The sequence below is a fragment of the Anolis carolinensis genome, chromosome 6, assembly GCF_035594765.1.
Source record: "Anolis carolinensis isolate JA03-04 chromosome 6, rAnoCar3.1.pri, whole genome shotgun sequence".
Lineage (NCBI taxonomy): Eukaryota > Metazoa > Chordata > Lepidosauria > Squamata > Dactyloidae > Anolis > Anolis carolinensis.
Window position 1 is genome coordinate 75,313,848 of NC_085846.1, and position 22,549 is coordinate 75,336,396.

The 22,549-nt window shown below is 35.8% G+C and overlaps 1 protein-coding gene across 2 annotated transcripts in view; it reads left to right on the forward strand.

Annotated features, from left to right (window-relative positions):
• top2b (DNA topoisomerase II beta) overlaps nt 1–22,549 on the forward strand; it is a 54,552-nt gene that overhangs the window by 18,246 nt on the left and 13,757 nt on the right. For both annotated transcript variants that reach the window (XM_062957199.1, XM_062957198.1), the window contains exons 6-25: nt 193–290; nt 2,607–2,819; nt 2,901–3,074; nt 3,855–3,956; nt 4,047–4,184; nt 4,863–5,001; nt 8,192–8,349; nt 8,442–8,567; nt 10,411–10,521; nt 13,088–13,193; nt 13,501–13,610; nt 14,285–14,377; nt 14,460–14,574; nt 14,795–14,916; nt 15,478–15,626; nt 16,678–16,909; nt 18,212–18,346; nt 18,433–18,633; nt 20,490–20,685; nt 20,944–21,035. In XM_062957199.1, coding sequence (XP_062813269.1) covers nt 193–290; nt 2,607–2,819; nt 2,901–3,074; nt 3,855–3,956; nt 4,047–4,184; nt 4,863–5,001; nt 8,192–8,349; nt 8,442–8,567; nt 10,411–10,521; nt 13,088–13,193; nt 13,501–13,610; nt 14,285–14,377; nt 14,460–14,574; nt 14,795–14,916; nt 15,478–15,626; nt 16,678–16,909; nt 18,212–18,346; nt 18,433–18,633; nt 20,490–20,685; nt 20,944–21,035 — 2,810 coding nt within the window. The remainder of the gene's footprint in view (nt 1–192; nt 291–2,606; nt 2,820–2,900; nt 3,075–3,854; nt 3,957–4,046; nt 4,185–4,862; nt 5,002–8,191; nt 8,350–8,441; nt 8,568–10,410; nt 10,522–13,087; nt 13,194–13,500; nt 13,611–14,284; nt 14,378–14,459; nt 14,575–14,794; nt 14,917–15,477; nt 15,627–16,677; nt 16,910–18,211; nt 18,347–18,432; nt 18,634–20,489; nt 20,686–20,943; nt 21,036–22,549) is intronic.

A 22,549-nucleotide genomic window follows, 5' to 3' on the forward strand; every position in this document is an offset into this window, starting at 1 on the left:
AAGTTAAATGTATAATAATAAATAGTAATAGCCATATAATCAAGTTTATTGTTTCATTGGGAACTAAGCGGTCTGTAAAGGTAATAAAGTATATGCAAGATTGAATTTGGTGTATTACTTATGTGACAATATGTTAACTTTAAATATAATAAACAGAACCTTGAAACATGTTTTTTATAAATATTTTTTCAGGTGGTCGTAATGGCTATGGTGCAAAACTTTGTAATATATTCAGTACAAAGTTTACCGTTGAAACTGCTTGCAAGGAATACAAACACAGTTTTAAACAGGTATGCACTTTTTATGTAATCGCTTGCAACTGTTTTGTTTGAGAAAAGGAACATTACAAACCCCTTTTATAATGGTAATAACACATTGACTTGAAATTGTTGTGAGGATATTATTTCATGAAATAACATACTTGATATGTCTGCGCAGAACTCAAGGATATTTATCTTGCTTGAAAAGGTACTAATACGTAGTATATAACAGTAAAAAAACCTATAATTTTGTGTGTTTCTCCCTAATTGTCTTAACAAGCAATAACAAAAACTGGAAAACCCTGTGACAGCTTTTCCAGTGCTTTTGGTTTCTGGTCAGTGTATGTGTAAATTGATATATCTCCTCACACTGAATTGGTGTCAGTAGTTTCTGTCTGAATCACATTGGTATTCAGAACCTTCACTGTTGTCATATAATTTGTAGTGAGGTTAATATGGCATTTGCCATGGGTATTATCTCTTCCACCCCCTACTCACCCCCTGAAAAAAACTACTATTTTAGATGTATTGTAGCATAGTTAGAATTGTTTTTTTTCTAAAGGGGTTGCATTCTGCTGTGGGTTTTGTATTTATAAGCAACTGTGGAAAGATTTATGCAACAATTGTTAATTTTTGTGGGGTGGGAGGTGTCACTGAATTCTTTAATCTAGTAAAAGCTGTGGGGTCCCTCCTCATCAAAATACCCCAAAATACAATATTCAGAGTACCAGGAAACACATTGTAACAATTTCCTCCCATAAGTCTATTGCACTAGAGCCCTGAAACACCTTTTCACCACAAACCACACTCTGTCCAGGTAATCCAGTAAGTAAAGGTTTATTTAAAGAAGAGTATATATAAAAAATCAGCAAATTCAGATGGTAAACTACACCGAAACAATTAGCCAAAATGTATAAAACAGTTTCTGATAAGTGCTGGAAATGTAAAGAACAAGTTGGCTCCTTCTATCACATGTGGTGGACTTGTAAAGAAGCAACAAAGTTTTGGATGAAGATTCATGAAGAATCACAAAAGATTTTAAAAAGAACATTTATAAGAAAACCAGAGTATTATCTATTAGGATTTACAGACTTAGACTTACAATTGACGGAACAAGAAGATAAACTTTTTACCTATATTACAACTTCCGCTAGAATTGTTTTCGCTAGAGAATGGAAACAGGAATCAGTCCCACCAATTGAGGAGTGGGTGGAGAAGATAAGAGAAATAAAGGATATGGACGAATTGACTTTTTTGTTGAAGAAAAATACAGGCAAGATAATCAAAAGAATGAATTGGGACGATCTTCAGGACTATCTGGATAATTTGAGAAAATGAAGATTACGAGAGACAATTTTGCTATTTTTTTTCTCCTTAGCAAGAAAAAATATTGTTGAATAATAAGAAAATATTATCCAAGAAGATGGAATGGAAGTCATTTTTTTTGCTTTTTGTTTTTTTGTGTATGGGTATATTTTTGTAGATTGTAGACTTTTATTTTTCTCTCTTTTCCCTACTTTTCTATACCTTGGTTGTTCTCACTCTTTCGATGTAGTATAAAAAAATTAATAAAATTCTTTTTAAAAAATCAGCAAATTCAAAAAAGAGAGTCAAAGTTGAAAGGGTTATTTCTAAGACAGCTGAGAGTCCACAATCCTTTCAAATATAGTCTCCAGAGTCAATCCACCAATATAACCATAAACAAGATAGCATGAATCCAGGGCAGGCAATCTAGACCACACATGAACTAGAATCAAGAACAAACATAGAAACTTAAATACACGAATTCCAAGAACATAGGACCAAAAAACTGAGAGCTGCTCACCTGAATACAACATTGCTCTCACAAAGGAATATACCAGCAGGAACGACTTTAAAAGGCCAATCCCTCCCATAACATCATTTCTCACACACCTGCTTTTCCTTTCCTTATCTCTAATTCTCTAGGAAAAGCGAGTCTGTCTTTCTTGCATGCTCTGTCTTCACAATTCCAAGCGTCTTGACCTAGACAAACATTCGTCTCCCATATTTCTCTCGGCCTGCACTTTTTGTGGGAACTACCGGAAGATTTTTTCTTCATACAATAAGTTGGTGATCTTTTGTGTCCATAAATGTAGACCCTTACTGATGTCTAAATAGAGAGTAATGTTAAAATCATATTAGTATTTATGTGTTGAGTTAGAGCAAAGATAATGATGTTTCTGTGAGAATAGTTGGGAAAAGTTCAGATGCTACATGATTTGTATGGCTGAAAACTAAACAATTAATATCTTTCTATAACCATTTTTAGAATGTAGAAAATTGCTACAGATCTCTCACTCTTATATTATTATTTTTTAAATAAAGACTTGGCTGAACAATATGATGAAAACGTCTGATCCTAAGATAAAGCATTTTGAAGGAGATGACTACACATGTGTAACATTCCAACCAGATCTTGCTAAATTCAAGATGGAAAAACTTGACAAAGATACTGTGGCCCTTATGACGAGGCGAGCTTATGATTTGGCTGGAGCATGCAAAGGAGTGAAAATTATGTTTAATGGAAAGAAGCTACCCGTAAGAGTCTTATTACAATATTTCTGCCATTAAATTTGTGGTTTTAAAAGACAGTAAATGATGTATTCTATTACATTGTAGGTGAATGGCTTCCGTAGTTACGTTGATCTTTATGTAAAAGACAAGTTGGATGAAACTGGAGTAGCTCTGAAAGTTACTCATGAACTTGCAAATGAGCGCTGGGATGTATGCCTCACTTTAAGTGAGAAAGGTTTCCAGCAAGTTAGTTTTGTGAACAGCATTGCTACTACAAAGGTGGGTACTCCCATATTGTTATAAGCATACTGAGACATGAGGGCAACGAATGCTGAATGAAATTTCTTTTTTTTCTAATGCCAATTAGTTTTAGTTTAGTTTTTCTTTGCTAATTCTTTATCTAGTGGCATTCAGTTGAAAAAGTTATCCATGGTTACAGCTGAGCAAATACTCTGTTCATGTTGCATCCTTATATATGTGGAGATCATACACATTGAATTCAGAATCCCAACATACTGCACTTTTATGCCATAAATGTATAGCTTGAATAATACATACTGTTTTATTGTTACATTCTACCAAACAAAACTAATTATTCCTTTGTTATATTTGTGAATGGTATGTAACATGTAGATCTCCCTATGCTATGATGCTGCTATGATGCAAAAATTACTCTCATGGTGAATTATACATGTGTTGCAAAATTAAAGTTCTTCTCAAAAAATGCATTCTGATAACAAATAAGGTTCTAGTAGGAAGGGATGTTAACATTGATCATATTGTATTTTACAGCTTGGATGTGTATTTTAACTACTAAATGTTTGTGATGTCATGGAAAGTGTGTACTTTATTATGAAAAAGACAGAAAGAAATAGAGGCCTTTGTCCTCTTTTCCCAAGTGAAAACTGAAGCTATGTAACAAAGCACATCTAAGCATCCTAGAACATGAGAAGTAACTCATATTTGACAAGGTTCCTTTGATTCCTCATATGTTCATTTGGAAAAAACTAATTATAATTATTTCTCTCTTTTTTTGGCTTTTATTTTTTTCATCTTAAGGGTGGTAGGCATGTTGATTATGTTGTAGATCAAATTGTTGGAAAATTGATAGAGGTGGTGAAGAAAAAGAACAAAGCTGGAGTTTCAGTTAAACCATTCCAGGTATCTTGATTTGCACAACTTAATTTCAATTTTTTAAAAAAACAGTTTGCCATTTCAGTATTTTTGATTCCAGTTTGTACATACTTACAGGTGAAAAACCACATATGGGTTTTCATTAATTGTCTCATTGAAAACCCATCTTTTGATTCTCAAACAAAAGAAAACATGACACTCCAACCTAAAAGCTTTGGGTCCAAATGCCAGTTATCAGAGAAGTTTTTCAAAGCCGTAAGTATTGGATATTTGTTTTATGATCATAAAATCCAGAAAATATTACCTTTCTTGAAGGAAGGGCTTATGCTGATGCTTTTATGTTAAGCTGCTTTGAGTCCCCTTCGGGGGAGATAAAGCAGGGTATAAATATAATAATAATGATGTTATTCTAATTCATGTGGGTATTCTACAGTGTTCAGAAAATGTTGCCAAAATGACAATAAAAAGTAATAAATGTCCAATGATAAAACATTTTTCAAGAAAGTAATAAAACAAACGATTTAAATCATGAACAAAGTTGTTATTCCTATTGCAAACGTCTAGTGCATTTTGGGTAGGTTTGGAGATATTTCATGGTAAACAACCCCAAAGACTTCTTGGTCATATGGAATTAGTTAACAAGTCACCATGTGCGACTTATTGTTTGGCACATTGATAGTACTGTACTTGTCTGTGTTTTTAGAACTGTAGAGTAAAAGCATGCAGAAAGAAATACGCATTAGTTGTCTACAGGACAGATTGCAACACTCCTTTCGTGTATCTGTGTGTGTGTGTGTGCGTGTGTATTCTTTTAAAAAATGAGGTTCTGATACTTCAGTATCTTAGTATTTTATTCAATGCCAATTTATTGGTGTGAACCTTTTTTCAGTTTTCTCAAATGACTGTGAGGTTTTTTGTTTTGCTTTTTTACAGGCTTCTAACTGTGGTATTGTAGAAAGTATCTTGAATTGGGTGAAATTCAAGGCACAGACACAGTTGAACAAAAAATGTTCCTCAGTGAAACATAGCAAAATCAAGGGCATTCCAAAACTTGATGATGCTAATGATGCTGGTAAGAGTGAATTGTTATTACTGTTGCTACTATTACTACTGCCACCACCATTATTATTATCATTTCTTAATAGAGTGGCATCAGTACACAGGGTGCTTTCTAATAAAGCAACAACCAAAACTTATCAGTCTATTTCCTAGAATTAATTTTCCTTATAAAGTTGGTGGATTCTCCATTCCTCCTTCCTTATAAGAATATTAGCTTTCACATATTTACTTTTTAATTAAGGTATCTTTAATACAGTATGGCTGATTGATTTTAAAGTGGAGATACTGTTTTTAGCGTTTATGTATTTATAGTTTATTTTATGTTCCGGCATTGAATATTTGCCGTATATATGTTGTGCTCCACTCTAAGTCCCCTTCGGGATGAAAAGGGTGGAATATAAATGTTTTAAATAAATAAATATGTAAATAAATAAATAATCGCTAATTCTTAAAATTTATGCTTTTGATGTTTGAGACCAGTTGTTTTTTGGATTCAGAGTTTTCCCAAATATTTGTATTTGACTATACATACCCTGTTTCCCCGAAAATAAGACAGGGTCTTATATTAATTTTTGCTCCCAAAGATACACTAGGTCTTATTTTGAGGGGATGTCTCATTTTTCCATGAAGAAGAGCTCACATTTATTGTTGAACAACAAAATGAACATTTATTATATACTGTAAAGTAGTTGTCATCACAAACCAGCATAACCAGACAAACTATGAATCCTATCAAGAATTTCTTGTTACTACCATTATTTACATGTACAACAATCTATGGTACCTCTTGCAATTTAGGTTTCACAAGGTTTCCACGCTGATTTCTCTCTATTCTAGTTTCAATGTAGTAGTCATGAATGATGAATAATATAATATACTATAATAATAATATGATAATATAATAATAATATAATGATATACAATATATTAATGAGATAATATAATATAGGATATAATAATAACAGAATATGATAATAATATGGTATTAATAGGATAATATAATAATGGGATATAATAACAGAATAGCATAATAATATAATAATAATAGGATAATATAATAGAATAATAGAATGGAATAGAATGATATAAAATATATTAATAGGATAATATAAAATGGAATATAATAATAACAGAATATGCTAATAATAATAAAATAATAATATGATAATATAATAGAATAATAGTATAGAATATAATGATATAAAATATATTAATAGGGTAATATAAAATGGAATTTAATAATAACAGAATAATAATATAATAATATGAAAATATAATAGAGTAATAATAGAATAATATAATGATATAATAATAATAGAAAAATATAATATAATGATTTAAAATATATTAATAGGATAATATAATAATGGGATATAATAATAGTAACAGAATATGATGATAATAATATGGCAATAGAATAATAGTATAAAATAATCAGTTTCATGGCATAGGATAGGAAGATGAGAGGAGAATCCCAATGCGTCCTATACCTTTAAGGAGCAAAAGCAGCAGGACGAAAGCCCTCTTCCTTCCCTCCCTCCCACCCTCCCTTGCCCTGGCTCCAGGAGCCAATCAGAAGCCTCTGGGAAGCAAGGCAGCATGGCCAGGAGGGAGACGGAAGGAAGGAAGAAACAGCAGCGCAGCAGCAGCCACTGAAGGTTCTTCAAGCCTCGGCTGGGGGACAGGCAAGGCAAGGCAAGGCAGGGAGGGAGGCACAGAAAGCAAGCACTTTCCCTCCCTCCGGTGTATGAATGAGTGCTGCTTCTGCCCTGCAGCCATGCTTCCCAATGGAACTCTGCTGCAGCCTTAGTTGCTAGGTCTTACTTTCAGGGGAGGCCTTATATTTGGCAATCCCCCAAACCCCTGCTAGGTCTTATTCTTTGGGGAGGTCTTATTTTTGGGGAAACACGGTAGTGAATGAGGGAAAGGGGGCTAGTCACACATCACTATGCTTGCCAGGCCCTCCCAGGTAGTCTCTGCTCCACCACCACCAGAAACCTGACGTGGAAAAGAAAAGAGGGGAGATGTCCCAGACACTTTTTCAGCTGTCAGTATACTTTTTACTATTTTAAAAAAGGAGTAGAGAAGGGAGGCAAAATCTTTCCCTCATGATTGGGGTTGGACTGGATGGCCCGTGAGGCCTCTTCCAACTCTATGATTCTATTATTCTATGAAACTTTTCCATTCTCTCAGAGCTGGATACAGACAGTGGCCAATGGGTTCTCTTCATGTGTGCTTTTATGTCTGTTTCCAGGATGCTTGCACCACCACATGTTGCCATTGGCCACATAGAAAGTGAGTGTGGAAGCATCTAGGGCAGTGGTGCCCAACCTTTGGATCTCCAGATGTTTTGGACTTTGACTCCCAGAAATCCCAGCCAATTTACCAGCTATTACGAATTGTGGGAAGTCCAAAAAACCTGTAGGCCCAAAGTTTGGGAACCACTGGTCTAGAGTATGTGCCCCTCACAGGGGCTCTACATGAACAGGGCTACAGGATTCCGAGTCACTTCACTTTGCTGTCTGCTAAATCTCTGACAGTGATGGAGAAAAGGGTCCCGAAGGAAATTTGCTGGGGATGGATTACTGTACTTATAGTTTACCTTTTCCCCAACAACATGGATTGTGATACAGAACTTTAAAAAACAGTTGGCAGGAGAGGATGGTGAAGGGACGAAGACTTATGGTGAAGAAGACAGAAAACAAAAGAAAATGTATAGTGAAAGTTTTTGGAATGATGGAAGTGGAAGAACTGATCATGGCAAACCAAGGAGAAAATTTACAAGAACTTTGTTATGGAGAGGAAACAATCTTTGAATTTCATGGGAAGAAGGAAGGAGGGAAAAGTTCTGATAGTTTTTTTTTTTTAATAAAAGGCTTTATAATTTGTTTTGAGTTTTGGATTTCAGATTTCCAGATAAGGGAGACTCAACCTGTATTGATTGCCTTATATTATGCACAAAGCAGACAATTTATCTTTTTCTGCTTTGTAATTGTTTTCTACTGTGAGATTAATGCTGTATAAATTAAATTGAATACTATTTCTTAGATAATTGTTTCTTGAAAGAAATATGCATTTACCTCTTTACTCCCCTGAATTGTTGTTGTTGTTGTTTTAAATGAATGAGATATACTCGTACAGTTAAGGTTTTGGTGAAGATTGCTTCAGCTTTTAAAAAAATATTTCCTTCTGCATCTTCCCAGGTGGCAAACATTCCTTGGATTGTACATTGATTTTAACTGAGGGAGATTCTGCCAAATCTTTAGCTGTCTCTGGCTTAGGGGTTATTGGAAGAGACAGATATGGAGTGTTTCCACTCCGGGGTAAAATTCTCAATGTTCGGGAAGCATCTCACAAACAGGTAAGGAAAATCCTCCAAGAAAGTAACAAATGTAAAGCTGCTGTATTACTATATACTAAACTATTTCTTTTCCATTTCTACTTTCTCCACAGATTATGGAAAATGCTGAAATTAATAATATCATAAAAATAGTAGGTCTACAGTATAAGAAAAGTTATGAAGACCCAGAGTCCTTGAAATCATTAAGATACGGTAAAATTATGATCATGACTGATCAGGTCAGTTTGAGAACTAAACGTTCAATGACATACAACATTTCATACCAGTGATTCTCTTCCTTCTAGTGGCTTTATATCACTATATTGCTATTCTGTTTTGTCTCCATCTTCACCTTGTCTTCAGACCTCATTGTTCTGTTTGTGGCTCTTTTCTAACAAAAAATACTGCTTTTCTTTTTAGTGTTTCTGATGTTCTTATTTGCTTGTTTGTTTAATAAGATAATTATACTCTGTACCAGGGGTCCCCAAACTTCTTAAGCAGAGGGCCAGTCCACAATCTTTCAGACTGTTGAGGGGCCGAATTATCACTTGAAAAAAAATACAAACAAATTCCTATGCATACTGCACATGTCTTACTTGTAGTGCAACAACAACAACAACGAAAGAATACAATATTTAAAAATTAAAACAATTTTAACCAACATAAACCTATTAGGATTTCAATTGAAAGTGTGGGCCTGCTACTGGCCAATGAGATAGTTAAGTTAATTAGGATTGTTGTTGTTGTGTGCCTTCAAGTCATGTCAGACTTTGGCCGAGCCTAAGTCTAAAATTAATTATTTATTTACTGCATTTATTTACTACATTTATATCCCACCCTTCTCACCCCGAAGGGGATTCAGAGCAGCTGTATGTACATACAATATATTATATTATTAGCATAACACTATATTAGCATCATATATTACTATATTGAACTATACTATACTATTATATAATATGTAATATATAACATATAATTAATATTATTATATGGTATTACTATTAGTATTATATTGTATAACATAAGATTATTATCAATATTATATGTATATACAATATATTATATTATAAAACTGAGGGCGGGGGCCAGGTAAATGACCTTGGAGGGCCGCATCCGGCCCCCGGGCCTTAGTTTGGGGACCCCTGCTCTGTACTGTCAGTTATGGAAAATTCTCAAGGATTCAATGTTCATCTTTTCCTGTAAGAATATAACCTTGCACATACTTTTTAGCATTAATTGCCTTATATTGTACACAATCACCACATCCTTTTTTGCTTTGTGTGTCTCTTTTTTGCTTCATAATGAATAGCAGTTGCTTACATTGATAGCATTAAGAAATTTATGTACAGGCAGTCCCCAAGTTACGAACAAGATAGCTTTTGTAGGTTTGTTCTTCAGTTGAATTTGTATGTAAATCGGAACACATACATTTAAAGTGTAACTCCATATGCACTTTGGATATCATAGGGAAGGGTTAACACTCATGTGGTGTTTGTTTTGCTTTGTGTGCCCCTGTTCCGAAGATTTCATCTCACTTTCTGTCCCTGTGATAATTGGATTTTGAAAAATGTGCTTATTGTGGAAACTAGGATTGGTGATAAATCTTCAGTGGAGACTCTTCTAGAAGTAAATTTCCCTACCTAGAGGTAGATGTTTCTCACTTCTTGTTGTCTCACCCCTGTTCTTTACTATGAGTTGTTTGTAAGTCAGATGTTTCTAACTCGGGGATTGCCAGTATTCTCATTCATGCATGTATTTATGTATATATGTACATGTATATGGAAGGTGTAGTGGTTTCAGTGTAGATCTGGTGCATTAGAAGACCAGGAGTCCATGGCTTGTTATGAAAAATAAGAGAAAAGCAATGGCTGAAAAAGTTCTGAAAAAAACTTTGTTAAGAAAAAGCTGTGAACGGTTTGCTTTAGGATTACCATAATTCAAAAATAACTTGAAGGCACATCAAGTCCTCATGAATTTCTTAAAGTCGTGGGGGGGGGGGGAAGCATATGATAAAGTTGTTCCCTCTTTTGCAACTATTCAGCCATCACTGGTTTTTGTTATATATATATATATACTCAGGATCAAGATGGTTCCCACATTAAAGGATTGCTGATCAATTTTATTCATCACAATTGGCCTTCCCTTCTGAAGCACGGCTTCCTTGAGGAATTCATTACTCCGATTGTAAAGGTAACAAACCCATTCACTATAAAATTTTCTGATACTAGTGGTGAGCATTCTATATTACTAAGCTGTATTACATAGAGGTATAAAATACATATTCTGTCTGATCACAAAAGAAAAAATATGAACAAAAAAGAAGAAAAAAATTAAACATAACAATCTTGGGTAGACTATGTCAACAACTGATAACAGAATTGGTTTTCTTTTTACTTTTGGTTTTAAGGAGTTTGTAAAAGGTGGTTTCAAGTTTAAGGATATCTATGAAGTTTAAGCATATTGTATAAAATATAAGATTTTAATACAATTTAATATCCATAATTGAAGCTGACTATTTGGCATGAGCACAATCTGTCCTTGCATAATGACAAACGCCAAAAGACTTAACAGAAGTACTTTTGTCCTCCCATCTAAACATGTTGTTGTTGTTGTTATGTTTATTTATACCCCCGCTTTTTTTCTCCACAAGGAGATTCAAAGCAGCTTTCATTAAAAGCATTTCAATACAATTTAAAATCAACGAATATACAAACATTAAAACAGAATTAAATATCATTGGTGTTTTACAAAATCAGTTAAAATCCATAAAAAAACATGTTCAAAACTAAAAACCACAGCAGCCCTTGACTGTGGGACCGAGGGAAGGGTCTCTCTCTCCTGAAGATCTCAGGGCCTGGGCAAGTTTGTACAAACAGATACTGTCAGCCAAATAACACGTTGAATTGTGCCCAGAAACAAACTAGCAGCCAGTGGAGCTCTTGCAACAGGAAGATTGTACATTAATGCAGACAGGATGTAGCTAAGGCATGTACCACCGTGGCCAGATCTGGCTTGTCAAGGAACTGATGCAATTGGCACACAAGTTTTAATTGTGCAAAGGCTTTCCTGGCCACTGCAGATACCTGAACCTTCAGGTTCAACACTGAGTCCAAACTGTGGACCTGTGTCTTCAGGGGGACTGTGACCCCATCCAGCACAGGCTGGATCCCTATTCCCTGGTCTGCCTTCCGACTGACCAGAAGTACCTCTGTCTTGTCTGGATTAAGTTTCAATTTGTTGGCCATCATCCAGGCACAAGTTTAGGGTCAGGACAGCTTCCTTGGCTTTAGGTGGAAAGGAGTAGTACAGTTGGGTGTCATATAGGTGGCATCACACTCCAAAACTCCAGATGATCTTTCCCAGTGGTTTCATGTATATGTTAAAATAGCATGGGCAACAAGTCAGAACCCTGAGGAACCCCACAGGACAATGGCCAGGGGTTCAAATAGGAATTCCCTATCTCCACCTTCTGGGTACGACCCTCCAGGAAGGAATGAAGTCACTGTAAAACAGTGCCTCCCAGTCACATCCCAGCAGGATGGTCCAAAAGGATGCCATAGTCAGTACCATCAAAAGCCGCTGAGAAGTCCAGGAGAACAAACAGAGTCACACTCCCCCTATCTACTTTGCTGAGTTAGTCACTCACCAAGGCAATCAAAGCTGTCTATGTTCTTTAGCCAGACCTGAAACCAGATTGGAATGGATTCAAATAATTAGTTTCATCCAGAAATCCCTGGAGTTGGGAGGCCACCACATGTTCCAAAACTTTGCTCAAAAAGGGAAGGTTGGACACTGGCTGATTGTTGTCCATTATGGAGCGGTTCAGGGATGGCTTTTTAAATATAGATTCACAACTGCCTCCTTTAGGCAGGTTCCAAGGAGGCATTGACCACCACCTTCACCTACTCTGCCTGTTCCTCTGATCAGCCAGGCAGTGCAAAGATCTAGAATACATGTGATAGCTCTCACCTCCCCAAGGATCCTGCCCATGTCCTCAGGCTACACAAATGGAAAGGTGTCCGTCAACATGGACAAGCAGGAGTCAGAGTTACATCTATTGAAACTGTATCAATAATAGCATCCAAGTTGGAACTGATCTGAGCAACTTTATCTGCAAATGCAAATTCTTCAGAGCTAGCTGCTGAATTGTCAGAATTTTTTCCTTGAGGACCAGTGTATGGTAGCCCTCTGACCACTCAAAACAGCTCATCTGAATGTTTCTTTGCAGATGCAATGGTGGCAGCGATAAACTATTTCTCTGCTGACTCCATTGTTGTGGAGTAAGCTTTCAAATACACCCTAGCACATGCTTGATCAGATTCAATATATTGAAACATCTTGCTAAATGTTAGAAGAAATGGCCCATTTTCCAAATTCCCACATCAGTGTTCATCCTCTGATGTGAATAGATCATGTAATATTTTGTTCTTGAGTAATTTGTGATACACATCAGAGATAATTTGATGTAGGATGTATATATCAATTGTTTAATAACCTATAATGCTCTCTTACATTATGATGGGGGTAAATTGTGTGCCTGTCTGTGTTTCAGAGAGGAAAATGACTTCACTGCATTCTTTGTATTTTTGTATAGTTGATATTTTAAACTTGTGTCCTGTGTTTTAATCTTTGTCCTGCGTATTTAATATGTATTTTATAGAAATACATTTCAATATAAATATAATATAATATAAAACTTATAAAATTTAATACAAATTAAGTTGGTGAATTTAACTGGCATTTCTCTGTTTTTAAGGCAAGCAAAAATAAGCAGGAGCTTGCATTCTATAGTATTCCTGAATTTGATGAATGGAAAAAGCATATGGAGAATCATAAAGCATGGAAAATAAAATACTACAAAGGTTTGTGTTTCATGCCTAGTTTGCCTCCCAAACAATCAAGTCCCAAAATGCTTTGAACCTCATCTGACTAAAATTATTCTTGAGTAATCAAATCAGTTGGATAAATAACAAAAATCAGCATAGGTGCTATTCCCTTCAGTAGCACTTCCTTGAGAAAGATTAGAGGTTCAAAATCTTTATCTGTGTCATTAATGCAAAGAGCAATAATTTTAAGTTTTAATTTTGTATGTAATTTTAAGTTTTAAGTTTTAAAAATTGAAATGAAATACTGGTTTTATTCGGGGTTTTTTCTTTCTTGTTGAGGTAGGTTTGGGTACCAGCACTGCCAAAGAAGCAAAAGAATATTTTGCAGATATGGAGAGACATCGAATTTTATTTCGATATGCTGGTCCTGAAGATGATGCTGCCATTACACTGGTAAAAACCATTTCTGCAGTAATGTCTTTGTGATTTCATTAAGCTTCTGACCCATCAGCATTTCAAACTATTTTATAATAAAAGCTGCAAATATTTTTTTGCAATCCTTTATCATTGATATTTGACATTTTAGTTCCATTTTTAGACATGTAGAGTTAGAATGATTTATTTATGATGTACATCACTGACCATATCAATTTCCAGTGTCAACATCTGTCTAAATTGAAATGTTCTCATGTAGGCATCCTTGTTTCCAAAGGAAGATCAGGATAAGAAAGGAGTGTGTTGTTATAGACTAGGCTGCTCAATAAACTCATTTGACATATCTGTAATCATAGAGGGTGCCATAATTATTTTGTAAACAGCAGCCTTCTAACTGGAAGGTGGGCAGTATTTTGTACTCCTTATATTTAAATAGTGGGGATCAGCTTTATTTGAATCAGAGCACAGAATCAGGACACCATGCTTTAAGTAGTAAACTTCTCTCCAAGTAAGATCTTAAAGGAGAACAACTGTATCTTACTGAAGATCAACAAAGCATACAAACCATTTCTATTGACTTTCTGTCTAATTGTTTATGTATATCGCTCTAGGATGATACAAGCTACATTGTTTTTCCTTGGTTATACTAGCCTGTTTCCTGGTTGTGATTAAACTATGTAAAATCTATATAGGCTTTCAGTAAGAAGAAAATTGATGACCGAAAAGAATGGCTGACAAATTTTATGGAAGACAGACGGCAACGTCGGTTACATGGATTACCAGAGGTAACGTAGAAATATGAAGAGGAAAGGACAAACTACGTTGACTGTTGATGTTGAAATAATCATTATTTTAAATTTCTTTTAGCAATTTCTATATGGTACAGCAACAAAGCATCTCACTTACAACGATTTTATCAACAAGGAACTCATTCTTTTCTCCAATTCAGATAATGAGCGGTCCATTCCATCCCTTGTTGATGGTGAGTGAAACTTCATGTAGTACAGTGTTGTCTTTATGACATTTTGAAAATGTAATTCTTTTGAAAAGTAATATGTCTTTTAATCTTAAGTGAGATTTGATCTAAAACTGTTGTTCTACTCTTCTCAGTGAATAAAAGCTTCTTTTGATTTACTTTGGCTGAGATCAAACAACATAAAACAAGTCTTGTTTATTAAAGAGCCATTTATTCTTTGAAACAGGCTTTAAACCAGGACAGCGCAAGGTTTTGTTCACTTGCTGTAAGAGAAACGATAAACGTGAGGTTAAAGTTGCTCAGTTAGCTGGGTCTGTTGCTGAGATGTCTGCCTACCACCATGGAGAGGTGAGTATGGAAAAAAAAGGGGAAGAGAAGACTATGGACTTTTCTATTTGTTATTGACAGTAGGGCAGTGGTTATCAACCTGTGGGTCCCCAGATGTTTTGGCCTTCATCTCCCAGAAATCCTAACAGCTGGCAGAATGGCTGGGATTTCTGGGAGTTGTAGACCAAAACTCCTGGGGACCCATAGGTTGAGAACCACTGCTGTAGGGTAAAAACACAGTAGATTTAAAAATGTAAGTTTGGCCTTGTTTCATCTGTGACAATTTTGGTGTGGCAGTTCTCAAGTCTTCATTGTTGTGTTTACCGGTAAAGCTATTGCTCTACTGCAGATAATATATAGCTCATGTTACACTTTCTGTGGGTACAGCTAATTGTTATTAATGTGAACAGACAAGTTATGGGAGTAACCCCCCCCCCCCCCCCAATATCTCCAAACTCCTTCCACATCCTTAACTAGTTGTTTTAGTAATTCAGTCATTTATTCCACACTTCCTCGTTGGTTTGGATTCTTGGGAAGGATGCTTCCACAAAATAGTAACAATGCTTTAACATTTTCTTCTAGCAAGCTTTAATGATGACTATTGTCAACTTGGCTCAGAACTTCGTTGGCAGTAACAATGTCAGTTTGCTACAGCCTATTGGTCAGTTTGGTACTAGGCTTCATGGTGGCAAAGATGCTGCAAGTCCTCGTTACATCTTCACTATGCTAAGGTAAACACTTTAAAAATTGTCTGTTAAAGAATATGGAATTGATAAGTATATATGTATACAGAAAGAAAGAGAGGGGGGAAGAAATAGTTTAAATTAATATTTCAAATGTCAAGTACAGTAACTTGTGAAGTTTTACACCATAGTGAGTCTAATTTTAACTTATAATGAACCTAATTAGAAATCAAGTGGTCTTGATTTTAGTACTTTAATCCTTCTTTTCTAACATACAGTTTGGTTTCTTTATGCTCATATCTTTTAAACCAATATTCATGAACTCACCAGTCTATGTACAGTCCATTGTCAAGTAATACAGTAGTACAACACAAAGGACATTTGTTTTTCTAAAGAAGAGATCTGAATCTAATTGTCTTTACTCAGATAAGTCTTGAGTTCTTGATTTTGTGACTAAGACGCATTAGATGTTTTCAAGTAAGACCCATTTGAGTGAAGTTGAACTAATGTAGTCAGCATTTAACCCTCTCTCTTTATTTTGTCACTGCAGCCTTTAACTGTGTTTCTCTGCACATTAGGATGTTTGCATTTGGATGATGTTATTCCTTATATGATCAACAAACCCGACTAGGGAATTCCATCCTAGTGCTTTACTTTGTAAAGCAGAGGTGTCTGTTCGGATGAAGAATGTTTTCAGTCTAAAGTGATACTAAATGGGATAGACCAAGGGAATGAAATAGTTTTTGTTCAGTGCAAGTGAGCTGCTTCTCAGTTAAAACTCATGTATTTCACAGAGAGACACTCGCCCCATTTGCTGTGCTTTGAATCATACTCCAAGGCCTAGCTAAGACAGTTCATTTTGTATCTTGGAGCACTGATTCAGGTACTCTGTACGTATGTCCCCATTACATATAAAGAGCTCTTCTAACATTGCATTGACTGTAGAATTTTTTTTTATCTGGAGTGCTGAATATAGAGCCATCAACTACCAGAAGGATTAAAATCCACATTTCCTAATTTCATAGTGTATCATTTCAGCATAAGATTTATAATTGCACAATCACTTGAAAGTCTTTGATCATTTTTGTTCTCTTTAAAGCCCGTTAGCAAGACTGCTTTTTCCTGCAGTGGATGATAATCTGCTTAAATTCCTCTATGATGATAATCAGCGTGTGGAACCTGAGTGGTATATCCCCATAATCCCTATGGTCTTAGTAAATGGGGCTGAGGGCATCGGCACAGGATGGGCATGCAAAATTCCAAATTACGATACCAGAGAGATTGTGAACAATGTCAGACGAATGTTGGATGGATTGGATCCTCTTCCCATGGTAATGTAATGGTTACTGTAGGCAATATAATGTATTTGTCTCCTTTTTTGGTGATGCTGTCTTTTGTGTATATATGTAAAAATATTGTTGATCATGATGGGCTTTATTTTTTGTTAGTCCAGGTGAAGTCAATATTTTAAGACTCTAGGGTTTTTTTTTGCCAATACATTTCTTTTACCCAAATGAAAAATGGGATGATGTACCTCTAAAGAAATATTGTTTGCCCAGGACTAACATCAACATTAATTAGTTATCTTTAAAGACATTAAATGCTATGAATCCACAAATATAGACAATTCATATTTGATGTGCACATATACATGGAGGAATTACTTGTTTGAAATTCCCCACAAAAATAGTTCGATATTCCTATTGTTGGTGTGGGCAACTGTGATGTGGCTAACTCCCATGTATTTTTGACCAAGAATATTGGCAGTCCCCAGGTTACAAACAAGATAACTTCTGTAAGTTTGTTCTTAATTAAGTTGAATTTGTTCATAAGTTGTGACAACTGGATTTTTAAAATTTTGTATTTTCATGGAAAGAAGGATTGGTGAGAAAGCTTCAGTGGAGACCTTGAAGCTTTTTTCCCATGATAACTTTTAATAGAGTGAGTTCCCCTTCCTAGGAGTAGATTTCTTCTTTCTTCCTGTTGTCTTTCCCCCAGTTGTAACTAGGAATCATATGTAAGTCAGATTTTTGGAACTCGGGAATGTCTGTTCCTCAAAAAGTCACCAGGTGCTCTTCTTTCAGCTTGTACGTCTCAGGGCTTTTTTAAAGCTCTTGGAGGAGGCAATTAAAAGGGAAACTGCTCCTCAAAACCTACAAGGTGTAACATTTGGAAACATTTTTCAGTTGAAAATGTATAATCATTGATTTTCAAATTCTGTCTCCAAGTCTTGAGACAGAGATGGGGTATAAATTTTGATGATTATGATTATGGTGATAATAAAATTTAGTGAGAGGATTGTGGGGTTACGGGAACCAGAAAGACTGACCTCGTTTCCCCTGCTGTTTTTATAGATCAGTGCTATTTCATTTCTAATTATTATTAGCATTGGACTTTGAATCTTGAGAAATAAGGATTTTGGATCCAGTAAAGAATTTTGACTCATTGAAACCAAACTTATTAACTTAATAAATTATTAACCAAATTTATTAACTTAAATTAATAATGAATAGTGCAAATCCCATTAGTTTTGGTGGACTTTTTAAAAACTATGGATTCAACACATGGAAATATTAAACTGAGGCTCACAAGGGAATGTGTTATTAATGCAACAAATACACTTTATGTTTCAGCTTCCAAACTACAAAAACTTTAAAGGAGCAATCCAGGAGCTTGGTCAGAACCAGTATGTAGTGAGTGGAGAAATATATGTGGTTGACAGAAACACAGTCGAAATTACAGAGCTTCCAGTTAGAACATGGACTCAGGTGAATAATGTCAAGATAATTTGAAATATTGAGATTTTTCCTGTTTTGCTTTAAGTAATGTAAGTTTTCCTTTTTAATATTTCTAGGTTTACAAAGAACAAGTGTTGGAACCAATGTTGAATGGGACTGAAAAAACACCAGCATTAATTTCAGATTACAAAGAATATCACACGGATACAACTGTGAAATTTGTTGTAAAAATGACAGAAGAAAAGCTTGCTCAGGCAGAGGCTGCTGGACTTCATAAAGTCTTTAAGCTTCAGACAAGTCTAACTTGTAATTCTATGGTAACTTTTCTATATGTTTGACTACCACACTAATGCTTTTTCTGAGTTGCTGTTACAGCAGTATATTCCATATAGCTTTTGACCAAATGCATATTTTTTCACAATTACTTCTGTACAAAAAAGGAATTAGGGAAGTCTCATTCCTTGTCTGAATGTAATGACAAGCCCTTGTAACCCCTAGTAATCACTTCCTTTTGCTTCTCTTGAAATATGAGTGGATACATGAAGGGTTGGTAATGTGTACTTCTCATGGCTCAAACTCATTGAGGACCACATCGGCCTTATGGTTGCCTTCAAAGGGCCATTTGTAATTGTAAGACTATAAATGTAACTAATTCCCTGGCATTGAAAGCCTTGTGGGCCACATAAAATGACACGGCGGGCTGGATTTGGTCCACGGGCTCTTTGTTTGACTCATGTGGTTGTAGCCCATGAATTCCAAGTAGCTCACAATCCCTTGTAGTGCTGAAAACTTCCCACCATTCTCTCAAGCCCCCTGTTCATTCACTGCCATTTTCAGGTAATGTTTTCTGCAAACCATGCAAAAATCACCCCCCGCCCAAATGGGAATAAGCACTTTCTCCTATCCTGCAGAACCCAAGGCACAACCTACATCCCACTACCTCTTTTCAAATCATATAATTACCATATAATATTTTATTCTGATATATAGTAACCCCCCCCCCACATACAGCAACAAAAAAGCTGTTTTAGAGCATGGACAGGCTACTGTGGTGCACAGGAGAGTTGGAGGAGCATGAAAATTTGTTCTGTGCCCCACATGCAGTGGCCTGCCCCTGGGCTAAATAAACCAGAGATCTTCTATCCATCAATCTGCTATTTCAGTTCATACAGAGGTCACTTCCAAATCATGTACTGTATGCCAAATTGCATTTTGATAGTTCCCAAATGTTGATAATACTGCTGCATCAAAAAGAAAATAGACTATTCTGTTGTTGGTTAAACTGAAGAACACCTATTATTTCATAGCATAACTGTTTCACTTTTATCCCCTTTTTATCAAAAAAAGGTGGATGCAAAAATATACGATGATTTTTTTAAAAAAATTGCCTTACCTCCAAGACAAGATGAGAAGGAGGGATGATTCAGTCTCAAACAAACAGCTCTGCTTCTGGGGGTTTTTTTAAAGGAGGAAGGAAAATTCCGCCTCCCTTCCTTCTTTTTCCAAAGGGTAAGCCAGTTTACAAAATCTGAAATGGAGCTCTTTCAAGAAAAAAGGAAGGAGGGAAGATCCAAGTTCCAGAGACCTCTATTTCAGGTTTTTTAAATTGCCTTTTCTCAGAGGAAAGAGGGAAGAACAGAGCTCCAGAGACCTCTATTTCATAGATTTTTAACAGCCTTGCCTTAGGACAGTGGTTCCCAACTTGTGGGTCTCCAGATGTTTTGGCCTTCAACTCCCAGAATCCTAACAGCTGGTAAACTGGATGGGATTTCTGGGAGTTGTAGCCCAAAACACCTGGGGACCCACAGGTTGAGAACCACTCTGCCATAGGAGAAAGAAGGAAGGAGGAATCGGCCCCGTGACTATTATGTGATGAACACAAAAATACCAATTTTGCCACCTCAAAATGGGGGATGCAACTATTTTGTGGTGGCAACTCTTATGACCTATTTGAATATGGCCTATATACCTAGAAAAGAGATATCTATTGTATGTTATTTCAAGCATATTGTATGTATTTTCAAAAGCTAATTCCATGCCTATTAATTGTTGGAAAAGTTTTATCTTAACTGTGTACTATATTTATTTTCTCTAAATATTCGCATTTCTTAGCACTTACTGAGCACACACAGTATTTGAAATAACTCTTAATCTAGTGTTTTATATTATTCAGGTGCTGTTTGATCACATGGGATGCCTGAAGAAATATGAAACTGTACAAGATATTCTAAAGGAATTCTTTGATTTAAGATTAAATTATTATAACTTGCGCAAGGAATGGCTTGCAGGAATATTAGGGGCAGAATCCACCAAGCTTAACAATCAAGCTCGTTTTATTCTAGAGAAGATACAAGGGAAAATTGCCATTGGTAAGACAAATAATTAAGTTAAATTTATTTAAGTTAAATTTAGTTAAGAAAACAATCCCTTGGGGTGTCTAACTGTAGCCGAACACCAGATGTTGCACTACAACCTCAATCCGTAACTATTGGCTATATTTGCTAGAACTTTTGGAATTTACAGTTTAGTGACATCTTCAAAGCTACAGTTACTCATCCTTAACATATATACAGAAACATATATACTTTTTTATTACATTTGCTTTTGTTATTTTCTGTTTCTCATAGAAAATAAATCAAAAAGAGATTTGATTCAGCTGTTAGTCCAGAGAGGCTATGAATCTGACCCCGTGAAAGCCTGGAAGGAAGCGCAAGAAAAGGTAACATGTGAAAGAATTCAGCCTTTAATTCAGAGATGGAGAACTGCTGGTTGATGAGCCAGGTGTTGTATGTAGGACTTCTCTCTCCAAACATCTGCTCTTTAGCCAAGCTCCAATAGTTTACTACAATATCTAATATTAGCAGAATCAAAAATTTCCCCTTCCATGCTCCCGATGCAGTCCTCTATTGTGTCAGAACTGACTTGTGAGATGTCTAGAACAATTTTTAGGGGCACAGATCTAAAAGAGGGATGCTATATCTGATGGCAGCAGATGGATCTAATGGAGTTGCAACACTGTTTCCTGTTTTGCTTGGCTTCTTAAAAATCTCATGGGCATGCCTAACTGTTCAGTGGGAGACAAGAATCCTAGTGGAGATTGCTGTTAGGAACATGGTTCGTCACCTACTTGTACATTACAATTGCCATAAAAATCTTGCACGGTGTTTGAGTGTGAAGGTTAATTAGCACTCCTGTGTCAAGGCCTAATGAAATCCAGTTGCTGTTCCAACCAGGTGTTTTGGACTTCAGCTCCCACAATTCCAGCTGTTAGGAATTGTGGGAGCTAAAGTCCAAAACACTTTGAGGGCTGAAGTATTTCCATGCCTGTCACAGATTCATATTTGTAGAACTTCAGATTCAAATTATAAAAAAATAATACAAGTATTTGCTTCACCTAGCCAGTGGTGTCAAGCTTGTGACCCTCCAGACATTTTGGGGATCAGCTCCCAGAATTCCTGACCACTGGAAAAGCTAGCGAGGGCTTCTGGGAGTTAGATTCCCAAGCATCTGGAAGGCCACAAATCTGACACCTCTAATAGGCTGAACTTTAAAAATATATCTGTTATGGTGTTATAGTGACATTTTTGGCTTTGATCTTTATTCCACATTTGATGAAAAGTTTCATTAATTAGCATAGATTGAATCAGGCAACACTATAAATCTAGTCAGGCATTCAGAGGCTGGATATGTAAAAGAACTGAGGGAGCATGCCTGCGTTGATGCCTGAAAGTGAATTTGTAAGCTCAATTTGGCTTTCTGATGGAGGCTGAAACTACCGTATAACTGTGCTCAGCTGTGAGCACTTAAAATCACTTTTAAAATCCCTTTCCTCCTTTTCTATGTACATCAATGTGTGATGCTTGCGGCTCCACCTCACACTCATCCTTAACAGTAGTTTGCTAGCATGTGAGCATCCGTGGAGGCTTGCCTTTGCAGAAAACATCACATATGATATATGTGTGCAAATATTGTATTGATTAAGGAACAGAGAAGTTTTATTCTAATAAGATTGCCTGCACATGAGAGAATTTTTAATAGTTTATGTCTTTGATTTCTTATGTCCACTGTTAATAGTACTACTGGCTTATTTTTATTATCTGGGTATATTTATTTTTTTGCTTGCACCAGAATTTCTATGAATGCATTAATAGAACTAAAAGTCTTGTGCCACCTTAAAGACCAAGAAATATAACTTGACATTATCTCTTGTGGACTATCATCACTTCTTCAGAT